At 40.8% G+C, this 14280-nt stretch overlaps 1 protein-coding gene across 10 annotated transcripts in view; it reads left to right on the forward strand.

Annotated features, from left to right (window-relative positions):
• The window catches only part of magi1b (membrane associated guanylate kinase, WW and PDZ domain containing 1b), a 143313-nt gene that overhangs the window by 84947 nt on the left and 44086 nt on the right, over window positions 1–14280 (forward strand). For all 10 annotated transcript variants that reach the window (XR_004567338.1, XR_004567334.1, XR_004567335.1 and 7 more), the window contains exons 3-4: window positions 9260–9379; window positions 12815–13057. Coding sequence is in view for 1 of the 10 variants with exons in the window: in XM_034199211.1 (XP_034055102.1) it covers window positions 9260–9379; window positions 12815–13057 (363 nt within the window). In the remaining 9 variants the exon portion in view is untranslated. The remainder of the gene's footprint in view (window positions 1–9259; window positions 9380–12814; window positions 13058–14280) is intronic.

A 14280-nucleotide genomic window follows, 5' to 3' on the forward strand; every position in this document is an offset into this window, starting at 1 on the left:
GCTCTGTAGGGTTGTGACTGCCTTCATGCCTGTACAGCCTCCTTTCACAGTTTATTTGTTTTGATGCCATCTCGTTAAAAAAAAGATGGCTTATTTTATTACCATGTGTTTCCCTCTGTCATTTAACCTCAGTTGATCTTCCTCGATTTTTGGGCCGGTGGTGGCGAAGTCGATAGGGACTTGGCTTGGCAACTGGAAGGTCACCAGTTAAAGTCCCAAGGCAAGACCAAGTGCTACCGAGGTGTCCCTGAGCAAGGCACCGTTCCCTACACTGCTCCCCGGGCGCCGTTCAAAATGGCAGCACACTGCTCCTAACACTAGGATGGGTCAAATGCAGAGAAACAATTTCCCCACGGGGATTAATAAAGTATATCAAATATCAAATATATTTTCATTAAATGTTTGCTTTTCTGCCTGTCCTCCTGAAAACTCTAGTGCAGTTGAGGTGATCATGATGTATCTCTCAGTCTTTCATCAAATTGACAAAGATGTTTCAGGGAAGCATAATTGAATAATGCAGTCATTTGGGTCTTTCATAAAACATCATTGTTCAAATCTAATGTTCCTCTGCCCTCACAAATGTCTGCAAATAAGTGTGAGTCTATCATGCCACAAGAAGGGTAGATGCTCCCTTAAAATAGTCTGGCAATTAAATATAGATGAGGTGCTTGAATGCGTCTGCCAATGAGCATTCGTTGTGTTTGAAGAGGTGAGGATCTTCCATATATTAAGTGCACTAAAGCAGTCTGTATTGTTTTATAGTGTTTAAATCATGAGGCCTATTTCTGCATTTGCATGTGGGTGGTTTGTTCTGTACAAGACATACACACACTCTTACCTATAATGTATTCCCATTAAGTTAGACTGAGAAGCGCACTATTGTTCAGCACTGGCTCGAGAGGTGACCCATGGTTACAATACACAGTGAACGAAGGAAATGAATGTCTCGGCTTGCATTTAAGGCGAAGGCTTTCTGGCAGAACTAGTTGTAGATATAGATCATTATCATAGATGTGTTATCATTAGTCTACTTGATAACTAACTGACTGGAAAAACCGGGCTATTTACGATCAATGTTGGCATGCGTCATTCTATATGGCAATCCCCATTGTTGTCCTTGAACCTAGATATGAACCTTAAACACCTCGAGATGATGAAAAGCTGACAGAAAGGAGACATTGGGTATTGATCCTCTGTGAGCTGAGGGACGGTGTAGACCAGCCGGGAAGGCCAAGGTCACAGCGAGGGTTGTGACCAGTTGCTGTCATGTATTGATCGTGGTTTGAAAGACATCATGGTGTAACCGGATCCTCTCTGTGGTTGATCAGCCCAATCCTGAGATACTGTGTGTTGGGGGGTGGCATTTTTGATTGGCAGCACCAAGGTCACGGGTACGCTATATAAAGGGGTCGCTATAAGATTTTGAAATGTTTTTAATATGTCTCCAATAATGTTTCATAAAAATGAGAAACTCAATGTAGGGTCGCATGTTACCAGTCTAACAGTCATTTTGATATATCCATTTAATTAGTGTGTTTAAAGTCACACAAATCAATTTATGACCGCTAAACGCCATAGAAACTCGCGGACTCAAAGCACTGAAATATAATCCGAAATATAATGTTTGCCAGGTGGTTATGGCACCTTCATGGAGCAACTTGAGCATCCCATTGAGAAATGTATTTCAACCACAGCTTTAAATGCGTCTCTTATATAAACACCACCATTAAGCTTTCACGGTATTACATAGTTTCACTGATGGCTGGTTTACTTTGGCTCCATGCTGGTTTTCTGCTGGACCGGTTGTCTGCTTGCTTGATCTTTTTTTTTTGTTGGAGCGTCTCTGTACAGTAAATGAAGAGCCTTCGAGAGACTATATTCTAAATACTGAAAAAGAACAATTAACAATGAGTTGCAAAGAGGGCTGTAGTGCTGTGAACTGATTTTCTTCGAGATCTTGAATGATCCACAGGAATTAGTTTGAATTCACTTTTGTATTGATAATGTCACTGTATGGAGCTTTGAATGCAGGTAATCACTTTTGAACTGATTTCATTTAGCAGGGTGCTAATTGATCAGTTTATTCATTTGCAGCCTTAGTTGACATTTCAAAAAATAAATGTCCAGATGCCTGGTCTGTGATGGCGTCCCCATTAGTACCTATACTTCATATGTGCAGTAGCGCTATGTGTGAAAACGCTTGGTGAGGTTGGATATTGATCAGCGGGTCTAAAACAGCTGATATCTAAAACTCTAGACGTATGATCTTCCACCATTTATGATTATATTTAACACTGTTATTGCATTCTGTATCTCCTCTTGAACATGGTTACATACTGTCGTAACTGATGCTACACAAGTGGTGCCAATGCTTGTGGACGTGCTCCATGACATTATTCTGTAAAGAGAAAAGAGGCTATGTGTTAGCCAGATTCTTCTTTATAAAAAAGCTGAATATCAAGTTATAATTGTTCAATCTGGTGTGTGCATGGGTCTGTTTGGTTGTACTGTATCCCCATAGTGTCATTTCATACCATTTAATGAAGGTTAACACGGTACAAGCCTACCAGTTGTGGATAAATGGCACTGCGCTCTGGACGTTCTCAGAGGCTTCGGATTTCTCAACTTATGTGTCCTGCTGCCTTTGGATGCTGCAGGGATTGGATGAACTGAAGGGGAAAATGCTTTTAAAAGGGCTGTAGAAAGCAGAAACTGTAAGAATTCCCCGCATTCATTCATAGATCAATGCTCATTGATTTACTGACATTTCAGCCAGGAAAGCAGATGACTGGGGTCAGGGAGTTCAGAAGCTTAGCAGCCTGGAGATATATGCTGTTATTCTGCCTTTGTGTTGTCACTGGGGGAGTATGGACCATACTACATGGAGGAGGAATCTATACATTGTAAGAAGGATTTGAGGAATCCTTGAAAATACAGGAAGCTTTGTGAATGCAGAGAACTGAAGTATGCTCTCTGTTGTGCTCATATTGTGGTCTGATGCATGGCTGGCCCTGGACCAGATATTGAGAAAGAGATATTTGTATGGTGCCTCTGAATGTACTCGGAGATTAGGTTTGGGATTCTTGCCTTTATCAGCCGCTGTAACTTGAACCAGGGAGTATGGGATGAATAAATCCAGGTCAAATCCTTAGTAAGGTCCCCGGAGTGGGGCTTTATCAGGATGGCCCTTGTTAAAGTCAACTGTCATCTATTTCGTTTTAATCCCCTTACGAGACACGTTATTATTTTTTTTTTTTCTTCCACAACTTCTGATAGGGCCAATAACACCATGAATAGCAATGGGATTGGCATGTTGGTATTGGAAATGTTGACTGTGGTGTTCATTTTGAATAGGTTAGGGTTAGGCAGTCGTTTTCTGGACCCTACTCCTGTTGAATCTTTAGGCCTGAAATGGTTGTAGTCAGGTTCAGAAAAAAACACCTGTGGAACACCACATATTACAAACATCCTTAAAGGGTATACTTATATCATTGGGCTAATTTTGCTTTGCAAGCGTTGAGCCAGAGGAGAAAATGCTTGTTGATAATCTTTCTAAATTGGGCAAATCCAGCTTTTGCTGCCTGAAACGAGTTTATCGCAGTGAACCATGTCTTACATTTGAATGAGCCTTTAAACTGAACTTCATGCCTCATGTTATCTGGTGTCCTTACTCTGAGGTGGCAACGGCCAATATATCGATATTGTAATGTGAGATCGAAATCATAGTATGGTGTTGTCTCTTGCTAGCTTTAAAGGTTGCATAGTGGTGTTGTGTAATTTTCGGAAAATATCAGAAAATCTTAGGGTTATCCACTTTCACATATCTGTTTATTATTTATGAAAAATCTCATTGCGTAAGTATTTGTGAAAGCAGTATTGGTATACGTTTTTTGACCCAATTTCATATTTGGGGTATTTGGTTAAAAATGCTTAATTTTCCCCATATCACCCAGCCCTACCCTGTTGCAACGCAACAATGCAGTCGTTGTATTTTTCTGAAGTGCTTTGTCTGAAAGTGCCTTTACACTTAATGTGTTTCTGGAGACTCTGGATCTTGCAGGTCTCCCTTGAAAAAGAGATCTATGATCTCAATGGGACCAATCTCGTTAAATAAAGGTTTGAAATTAAATGACTCATTCAAAACATGTTCTACTCCCGAGTGTCTATGTTAGCGCATTAATAATTGATTATCTAACTGTCTGACCAAACAATGAGGAACATTAAGAGAAAAAAGAGGAAATAACATAAATTATGGTGACATTCAGAATAAAAGTAAAACAATAATTATTATAAAGGTAGAAGTGGTAACACTGATTCTGTTTTTGTGGTATGGCTAAACTGGAATCCCTTCTTATAGTCATCAGGGCTTGTGTAACTGTAGATACAGTGCAGAGGTGCTGAGCCCTAAATCTCATTGTGGGTTGCTAATCTGATCACCAAAGGTGGTTCACAACATAGACAGGACAATTCTGTGTGTGTGTGTGTGTGTGTGTGTGTGTGTGTGTGTGTGTGTGTGTGTGTGTGTGTGTGTGTGTGTGTGTGTGTGTGTGTGGTGTGTGTGTGTGTGTGTGTGTGTGTGTGTGTGTGTGTGTGTGTGTGTGTGTGTGTGTGTGTGTGTGTGTGTGTGTGTGTGTGTGTGTGTGTGTGTGTGTGTGGTGTGTGTGTGTGTGTGTGTGTGTGTGTGTGTGTGTGTGTGTGTGTGTGTGTGTGTGTGTGTGTGTGTGTGTGTGTGTGTGTGTGAATAAAGCTCCATTAAGTGATTACCCTCCACCCACAGCCCCTGTTTAGCCCCAGACCGTGCCATTTGGTGGCCATGCACCTCCTCTCCATTGAGTGTGTGTGTGCTGCATGACAGTGGGTGGAACAGCTGTTGATTATAACATGAGGTGTTTCCTTCCTAACCCTTTTTATACCATTACAAGCCAAAGCATGTTTGCCATTCACACACACACACGAGCCATGTCACCGCTCTGGGACTGTTAATAGTGTCGGAGTCAACCCGCTGCTGAATGCCAGAGGGGAGAGGTGACTCCGCACTGCGCCCTCATCTGTGTGAAGGAAAGGAATATACATAAATATAGGCAGGGGGACAGACAATTATTATTTACATTAAGAAAACTATACTGAAATCCCATTAAAAAGCAGTTTAATTTTATCTTTGGACATTTTAACAGGCTATACATTCTTGTATCTAACCCTCACCCAATAAGAATTCATATTTTATCACTGTGTCTCGGTCTTGTTTTTTCTCACAAACAGACATTTGTATCTGCTGTTTCGAGGGCTCAGCCCAACAGAATTCTGGCCTTTAGCCTGTACTCTTAATTAAAGGCTGCTGTTTCACTGCAGATTTAAATCTTAAGGGTTCAAATATGCCTGATTAGTATGCTACAGTCCTGACATCTTTACGATATGCTTAATTTAACTCGGCAGTAGAGTTTTGACATCTATAGAGAATCAAATAATGCTATATAGACTAATTGGCTGGCTGGTTAAAATGTTTAACTGCATTCACAGAAAAGTTAAGCTTTGAATATGTTTCTGTGCCGCATAGGGGGCGGACGAAATAACATGAACACCTGCACAATATATCATGATGTAGTAAAACATTAAGCCTTACAATAAATACCTGCTGTTTGAAGTGGCATGACATTTGGTGCAAAAGACTACAATTGAGACATTCAGGCAAACTCGCTCTGGTGTGAACTTTGGGATTTTAGCCTTTGCAGGCCATTTATTTGCACACAAACCTATACTGTATAAAACCCCACAGGAATGACATTTGAGTGTTTTGAGCGACGGTGTTTAAGGTGCTGTTTACACGAGAACGCAAACGGTTGTATCCGCTACTTTTCTCTTTCGTATAGCCCGTTCGTCCACACGAGGCCGTAACGGAAACGCGGAAACGGACCCCGCAAACGATAACGGGTCCCAAGGTGGATAGATCTGCAAACGGAACGCTCTGGGGGGCCAAACGGCTCCGTGTGTATGTCCTATAAGATCATTTGCCTGATAACGATGAAGCCATAGCCCCACCTCTGCTGCTCACTGCTGTAGATACAGATGTTAGTGCAAAATCTACAGCTCCTCTACCACAACCATCAGCAACAAGTGGACATGGAGAATTACATGAACTACATTTTGCTAAATCCACCGCGGGGCATAAACAGAAGGGCAACCATGGTAACCATGCTCGGGGGTCTTCTTCGCTGCTTTTGGTGTATTTTGTGGCGAAAGTACAGCGCCACTTCCAGGCCCAGTATATGTACTACAGCGTCTCCAGCACTCCCGAGCGGTCTTGTGTGAACAGAAGACTTTTTTGATATCGTATTCGTTTCGTTTGCGTTTGCGTGTAAATGGGGTCTATCAGAGTTTGTAGATTATTTGCCTAAAGGATATACTACTATGGCAACACAAAAGAAAGATGTGATTTAAGGTTGAACTCTTAATGTAAACTCACAGTAATCAATGAAGTCGCTGCTTAATAAGCAATGCCTTTAATGCTCAGCCCTGAAAGCAAGCTATAAACAGATTGATCAGAATACTAACTTATTTAGACCACTGTCAAGATTAATGCAGTCCATGAAATCCTGATCACTCTAAATGTTTTTCTCACTCTCTCCGTTCTTGAAGCCTTTTCCCACTCTCATTTTTCCCGTGCATGCATCATTTATGCTTCCTCGTACGGACCAGGCCTGCGAGTCATGCCTCTGGTGCTTTATATTTCTGTCATGGAATTGAAAAGGGTGTTGTGACCATGTAAAGGACTGCATCATCACTGGAGGAAACACTTCCCCTCATAGCTTCCCCACATCCCTCTCACTCTCTCTATCCTTCCTCTGTTGTCCCTGGCAACAGCAGAGACCCAGTGGCACGATGCATGAAGACACAGAAATGACTTATTTCCTTTGTTGCTCTTTTTTTTTTTTTAAAGAACATACAGTCATGGTGCATTTATTCTTGTGTCCTATACAGTAACAGGCTGGTGGTACATGTGCTGTTTGTTTTTGGGCGTGTGAATGTATTTTGCTGCTGCAGTAGTGACTCTAAGCTCCCTGCTCACAGTACGACTAGCAACTCTCGTTTCCATGATCATCCTCCTGAATTGCTAATGATGATTTTTTTTATCACACTACGCCCACCCACCAATCTCAGCTGGTGAAGATGTTGAAGCCGTTAAGCCGTGAGCCAGCCAGCTTTAGACGAACACCCTCACAGCAAATCTTCAAGGCTTTTCATTGTGTGTGCCAGTAGCTGGATTATGCTAACACTTAGCTTTGGAAGTCTCACTCCTCTGTCTTCCTCTGCATTTTAGTAGTGGTGTTGCTCCATTCCCGACTGTAGGCAGAAGTGTCTTTGCACGATTCCCAACCTGCTTTTATTTCTCACTCACAGCTTGGTCAATGGAGCTTTTGTTTTGGCTTGGTATTGAATTAATGAGGCCTATAGCGATGACCGTTTCTCACACCTGGGTATGAGCCAATGCTTTTCCATCGCTTTTTGAAACACAGGTCACAATTCCACTTCCTGTTTAGCTTTCTAAGAGCAGCAGTGTCTAATTGGAGTGCAATCAATGGCCACTTTTGTGTGGGAAGCAAACTGACTGTCGGCTGAGGACTCTCCAAGGTTGACATTCTGTAAAAGGCTCGGTGCCTGGGAATGAGCGCACCATTTGTTTGAAAGACTTCAGGGTGGGATTTGATTGACTATAGGTCAATGTCCTCCCACTGAATGAGTGTCTGCTCACAAATAGTGGAAGTAAAGTTTGAATGCTAGTGATGAACAGGAAGAAATGACATTTTCTTAATCCGCGTTCAGTAGCTTTTAGCAGAGATACCATAAAAGAAGTGTGTGATTGTAAAAGTTGGAGGATTGGTCTGATCCATTGAACTGGAGACTATTTTGTGTGAGAGATTCTGTGTTTCTGTGTGTTTGTTTCTACATGTTCTTTTCTGCTTGCATAGAGTAAGGACCTACACATGTGTGATTTATTACCGCTGTCACTGAGCGTGGCTGCAGTAGGAGCCTCTCCCCCTTATCCCCACACATCTATTTTTACCATCTTATTGCCTACCAACCCACAGGAGACGGAGTGATTGGGAGATAAGACGGATAAATCAGGAGAGGGAAGGCAACGGAAGGTAGCAAAGAAGGGAAAGCCCTCTGATGTCGGGAAACACATGTCTGTCAGAATGAGATGAGAAAGATTATTTGCCATGAGCCGTTGATGCTTGCGTTTATTGTGTTTTTCAAGCCAACGACTGAATTATTTTCTTTTTGTAGTCGGACACAAAAAGGCTGCACAATATGAGGAAAATATGCTATAACATTGTTGAATATCGTGATAGTCCTATTATTATAACAATGAATACACAGCTATGTATGCACAATTCGTTTTTGCTGTTGCTTTCATTAAAAAACAACAAATTGCAACATCAATTGAAAAAAAAAATGTGAACACTGAAATGAAGACAAAATAATCAACAGTTCCTAGTGAGACTTCCTTTCAACGAACTAAAATAAGCCCTCACTGTATGTGCGATGTGTGCAAGTTGGCATTGCAAGCATGATTACAAAATAAATAAAATACATGTATATATTGTGCAGCCCCTGTCAGTCAATAGTGTGGAAATGTGCACTGGTGAGGCAAACATTAAATGATTGAACAGAGCAAAGGAAGTAGAGAAAAAGGCATCATGACTTCAATCGTCAGTTAATTTAGCAGTGGTGTAATCTCACTATTGTCTTAGCTGTAAAGCTGTTTACCGTTGACACAACACCGGCCAACTGTCAGCAGTCATTTAAGATGGTGCTAGATCTCACAGGCTACATGCCAAACGACACACACACACACACACACACACACACACACACACACACACACAGTCACTCCCTTTTTTCCATCACATATGGCAGGATCCCACTTGCTACTACGATACCTCACACTCTTCCCCCAGTGTGAAGGACAATCATAGCAAACAATAACGTTACTTTTACCACTATTAAAATTGCTCATTTATATAGCATTTTAAATACAATATCCCTGAAATGTTGTATGTGTAAGGATAAATGGCTGCTAAACCAGTTTTCCGATGATGTATTGAAATAAATATGTGTCAGGAAAAGGGAGTGACTTCTAAGATAAAAGCCGTGCTTCAGTGATTTTTTACACGCCCACTCCAACTGTCACCCTCCTCCGTATTGCTGGATATTCATTCTATTTGGCTAACTCCGACCCTGTCTCTGGTTTGTTGTTCAGGTACAACCCGCGGCCCACGTGACAGAGAAGTTCCTGGCGTGGACTACAACTTCCTCTCAGTAGAGGATTTCCTGGAGTTGGAGAAGAGTGGGACCCTTTTGGAAATTGGAACGTATGATGGTGAGTTAAAATATATCACACACTTGCCTGGGTGTATTGTATGCAACTTCAGAGTATGAAACCGTGTAGGGGGTTAATCATTTTTATAGGTTTCCAATATCTAGAAAGTCAACAGCAAACATCAGTGGATTAATGTTTTAGGACTCTGTTACGTTATTCCATTCAAACCAACATAATCTGTCAATGACGTTAATCCACACTTTTAGTAGCTGAACGTAGGAGTCAATGCTAACTTTGTTAACAAAAACTATGACTTAGTTATGCTGGTCACTGACCTTTTTTGCCATGACTAATGACAAGACGCTCACGACTTGGCACCATCGTCATTAAACACTCGCTGTGTTTAACACAAGTAGGAGTTCAATGATGCAACTATTACTCCTGTTCTTTGTGCGTCAATCAGTGAACATGATTAAAGTATCTAATGTCATGATGTTAGACAGGTAAGCCAGCTTGCATGGCAGAAAATAACCAAGTCCCTCTGTACTTTCAGCTAGGGCTGCACAATTAATCGTATTTTAATCGTATTTTAATTGCGATTACGATTATGGCTTGCAACGATTACGAAAACAACGTAATCGAAATAAAACGATTATTTTTCTATTATTATTATTACTTTTTTTTGTGTTGGTTTTTCAGTTCAATTATACTTAAAGTTCAGGGTAATCAACTGTTAAAAACATACTGTTCAATTTGTTTTCTCTCCAATAAATGGATGTTTTCAAAGTCAATGAATAATCGCATTTAATAATCGCAATTACAATTATTGACCCAAATAATCGAGATTATGATTTTTGCCATAATCGAGCAGCCCTACTTTCAGCCAGGGTTTAAACTCAGCCTCCCCATGTTACATTGCCAGAACGTGTGCCTGTTGTGTCCGGCTGCTGGACAGGTGCAGCTGCCGGCACAGCAGGAGGCACAGTGACTTCCCTCTGCCTCGCGCCAGCGCTTAAATCATGGCCGCCTCCGCTACTGTCAAGTTTTGATGTCAGTCCCTTTGAGTCAAAGAGCACATTTTTACTGGATTTAGTTTGAGTTGACATTTAACAATCACATTGGATAAAATCCATTGCTGAACAAATACTACATCATAGGGCAATGCTTTAGGAGGACATGTTTTTCTCAAATTGAAAAGTTCAAATTCTCCTGCTTGTTTGGTATGCACCGCTATTGCTATCACTCTGTTCAGTGTATATGTAGGTCAGAGAGCTTTCAGCAACATGTTTACCTGCTACAGTATCTGGAGCGGTTGTTGAAAGTAAATCGTAGACATATTGGAAAACACTAAAGTAGACGAGACAAGTTGGTTTGAAAGTTGAAAGAGTTGCCGTCAAAATCTTGGTACACTTTGCGTTTCACGTAAGGATAATAGCAGATGTATATTAACAAAATATTGAAGTGGCGGGTGTGATATAGATCTGCTGGGCATTTGGCAGTGTTAGTTCTGGGTCAGCATAGACACACAGCCAGACTTTCACATCAGGTCTAGGGTCTTTGGGGTCGTAATGAGTGATTTGCAGTTGCCTTGCGACACTGTAATCGAACGCACATCACAAATGTACACACTTTTCAAGTAGGTTCTCCTTTCTAGCTGCCACAACTAAAACAATTTGCATGTGTTGGTGGATACATTTGTAATGTGTTAGATGTCTAGATTCAAAATATTTTCCAAGATCAATGCTCACCCTTTCTACTAGCCAGGAACTTTCCAGGAATAAAAACATTTTAATTGATTTAAGGAGTTTGTTCCTGATGCCACTGTAAACTGTCTCTGAAAATTAGACATTCAAATCAAAGCAAACTTATGATTTTGTTTCTAACAAGTTAACACCGATGAAGCATTTGTTCAGAATGATGCTACAGTTTATCACACAGTGGGATGAAAGATAGGGTCCTCCATTAAAAAAAGAACCCACCAAAAGCAAATTTGATAAGGAAGTGAAGAAGTTTTGAAAACCTGCCGTAGACAATAAAGTAAAGAAAAGTAATAAGTTCATGACACATTGGAAACACAGCATGCGTCACACTCGGCAAACAACACTTTGCTGATAAACCAAAGTCATCACTGAGAGGACTGTAAACAACAACACGACCATGTCCCCCCGCCATTCAGTCAGATAATGTTTAATTAAGTCTGCTGTGTCCATTTTGCTTGCTCACTGTTCCATAACAATGGATTTCCCTCTGAAGGCAAGAGAGGCAAACAAGCTCAGTGACTTCCTGACTGGCAGCTAGCTCACTCACTCCCACTGAGGACCATATGGAGAAAATCAGAAGCTTTCACATTATCTTTCTGTCACTTTAAAGTATTTTAAAAAGACGCGCAATTCTGGTATTTTCTGCAGCTTTGGCTCCAGGTTTGTGGCTGTGTAATGTCCGGTAAAACGTTGGGGATATTTAAATTATTACCCGTTTAATTTGGTTTGTAAGATTAATATATGTTTTGGTGACACAAAATGTCACTTTGGTTTCTATTAGGTTGTGACTGAAATTATCAACAACCATTTTCATGATCTTGTTTTACCTTATAGACTATAAGCGTTAAACTATGAAATAAATATATACAAGCCTAAATGTACGTTTTCAACATTAAAAACACGACTTATTTTTGGGTCCAGAATTACACCAATACCATGTTGATGGCACTTTAGGCACATGCTAAATATTTAAACAGGTTTTATCATTACAAACCTGTTTTTAAAATGTGCTTATAAACATTTGTTCATGGCTAAAATGGCTGTTGTTGTTATTGTTATCAATTACCCCTGTGCTTTTCCTGTATTTTCAAAATGTCTATTTCCCAGTAGGCTACATCCAGGTATTTTTTTTTTTTTCTCCTGCCTTTATCTTTTGGATGCTAATGCTGTTAAGATGAAGGCTTTATATGTGTCTTTATATTCTGATTCTCAGATGGTGCAGTCTGCTGAGGTCACTCTGTTCTAACTTTGGATGAGAATGACTCAATAATAGAAATAAAACAGTTCTGCATGTTTTGTTCTCTCGCCTTTGAATCTGTCAGTTTGAAATGTGGTACAGGCACTGAAGGACAATCTGTCTGGAAAATGCTTTACTAAATGTCAACTTAAATACTTTCAGGAAAACTACTACTGTTCTTGGTAACCGAATATAAAAAATAAAAGATCAACTTTCATTGGTTATAAGGGAGGAAAAATCATGTGGGAAGTGTTGTTGCGTAAAACATTATTAGTTTGTGATAAGTTAAAACAAAGTAGTTTAAACTTAGGTCAAACAAGAACAATATTTAGCTTTGCTTCAGATATTCAAATGTTCCTCACACAAACCTGGTCTCTCCCCCTCCAACACACACACACACACACACACACACACACACAACTCTTTGACCCCTCAGACTAAAAAAACCCTCCCCACCCCAATCTTTTTTAATCCATTCCTCCTTCTCTCGTCGTCTAGGTAACTATTATGGGACGCCCAAGCCACCGGTGCAGCCCCCCGGTGGGAAAGTGATTCGCATTAGCGGTAGCGGCGGTGATGCCCCACTGCCAGACGGGCTCAGCGGTAGCCTGCCGGGCTCTGAGCACTCCACTCCCCGACGCTCCAAGTCCTACAATGACATGCAAAATGCTGGAATAGGGCCTGGAGAGCAGCAGCAGGAGGAAGACGAGGACCTCCCGGACATGAACAGCAGCTTTACAGGTACATACCGGAGCAGGAGGACGGGGGAGAAGAGGAGAGGGAATAGTTTGTGGATAGATGATCACAGGACTGCATGTCTTATCAGTTCCAGCTAATGCTTGAGTGTCAAGAATCATTACATTTAGACATTGTGTAGTTGAGAATGTCAGAGGTGAAATGAAGAGACCAGGCATGGTGGTTCAACATGATGTAAAGTCATGATAGTAGAAAGTGGAATCTTGGTTGTTTCAATTTTTATTTTGAATACTAAATAGGCACATTGGGTATGATTCTAATATATGAATCATCAAGTTGCAGTGTGGGAAATGTGGGATCCAGTGTTTTCAAACTTGACTCGTGGTAGGAACTCATGTCAGAATCTCAGCCCCCTTTTTTCTTTATAAATGTATTTCTCTCAGTTCCCAGACTTTATACAGGTGCTATACTGAATATCTTGAATTGCCATAAATACCTAATGGTATTTATGTAAAGTTGGAAAGACGAAACAAGGGGGACTACTGAGATGGACATTTGTCCTCAATGTAAACTAAACAACTCATTACTGTGAACATCTTTTACAGGTAAATCAATAATCAGAGCAAGCCCTCACTACCAAAACTAATTAAAAGATAGACAGAGATTGATCACACAGGAGTGAAAAGCAATGTGAATGCTAAACCTCACAAAACAGTTGATTTGAAGTCTGTACTCTGGGCTGAACACTCCCTCTCTCTGGCTGCTTGGTTGAGCACAGATGTGTTGTTTCTCTGTTGAGCAGTTTCACACAGTGAGTACAGAGCTGAGGTCACACAACAAACGGTCACTCAAGGAACATTTGAAACACATTCTGGATCCCGGTGTCAATAGTAGTCAGTCTCCAATGGATTATGTATGATTTTCATTTATTTGGATACAAAACACCAAACCGGAACAGGCCTCAAGGCTGATGCTATTCTCCAAACTAAATTACATTTGGCATCCTCACAAAGGCAACAGCCAATATGAAGTGCCACGTTTGGCAAACACTACAGGCTAGCTGGATTCACTTTCTCTGTTTTTTCAACATTTTCAAAAATGTTGCTTGTACCTATCAATTGCTTTCCGCTTATTCTGGGTTTATTATCATTTTCTTCTACTAGCTGTAGTACTCCATGTTTTGCAGAACTTACATAATGACTCACAAGCTTCTGTAGCCGGTGTGGACACCTTTTTAACAAGCAGACCTGCAGTCAGAGTACACAGGC

The sequence above is a fragment of the Gymnodraco acuticeps genome, unplaced genomic scaffold (genome assembly GCF_902827175.1).
Source record: "Gymnodraco acuticeps unplaced genomic scaffold, fGymAcu1.1, whole genome shotgun sequence".
In the NCBI taxonomy this organism is placed as follows: Eukaryota; Metazoa; Chordata; class Actinopteri; order Perciformes; family Bathydraconidae; genus Gymnodraco; species Gymnodraco acuticeps.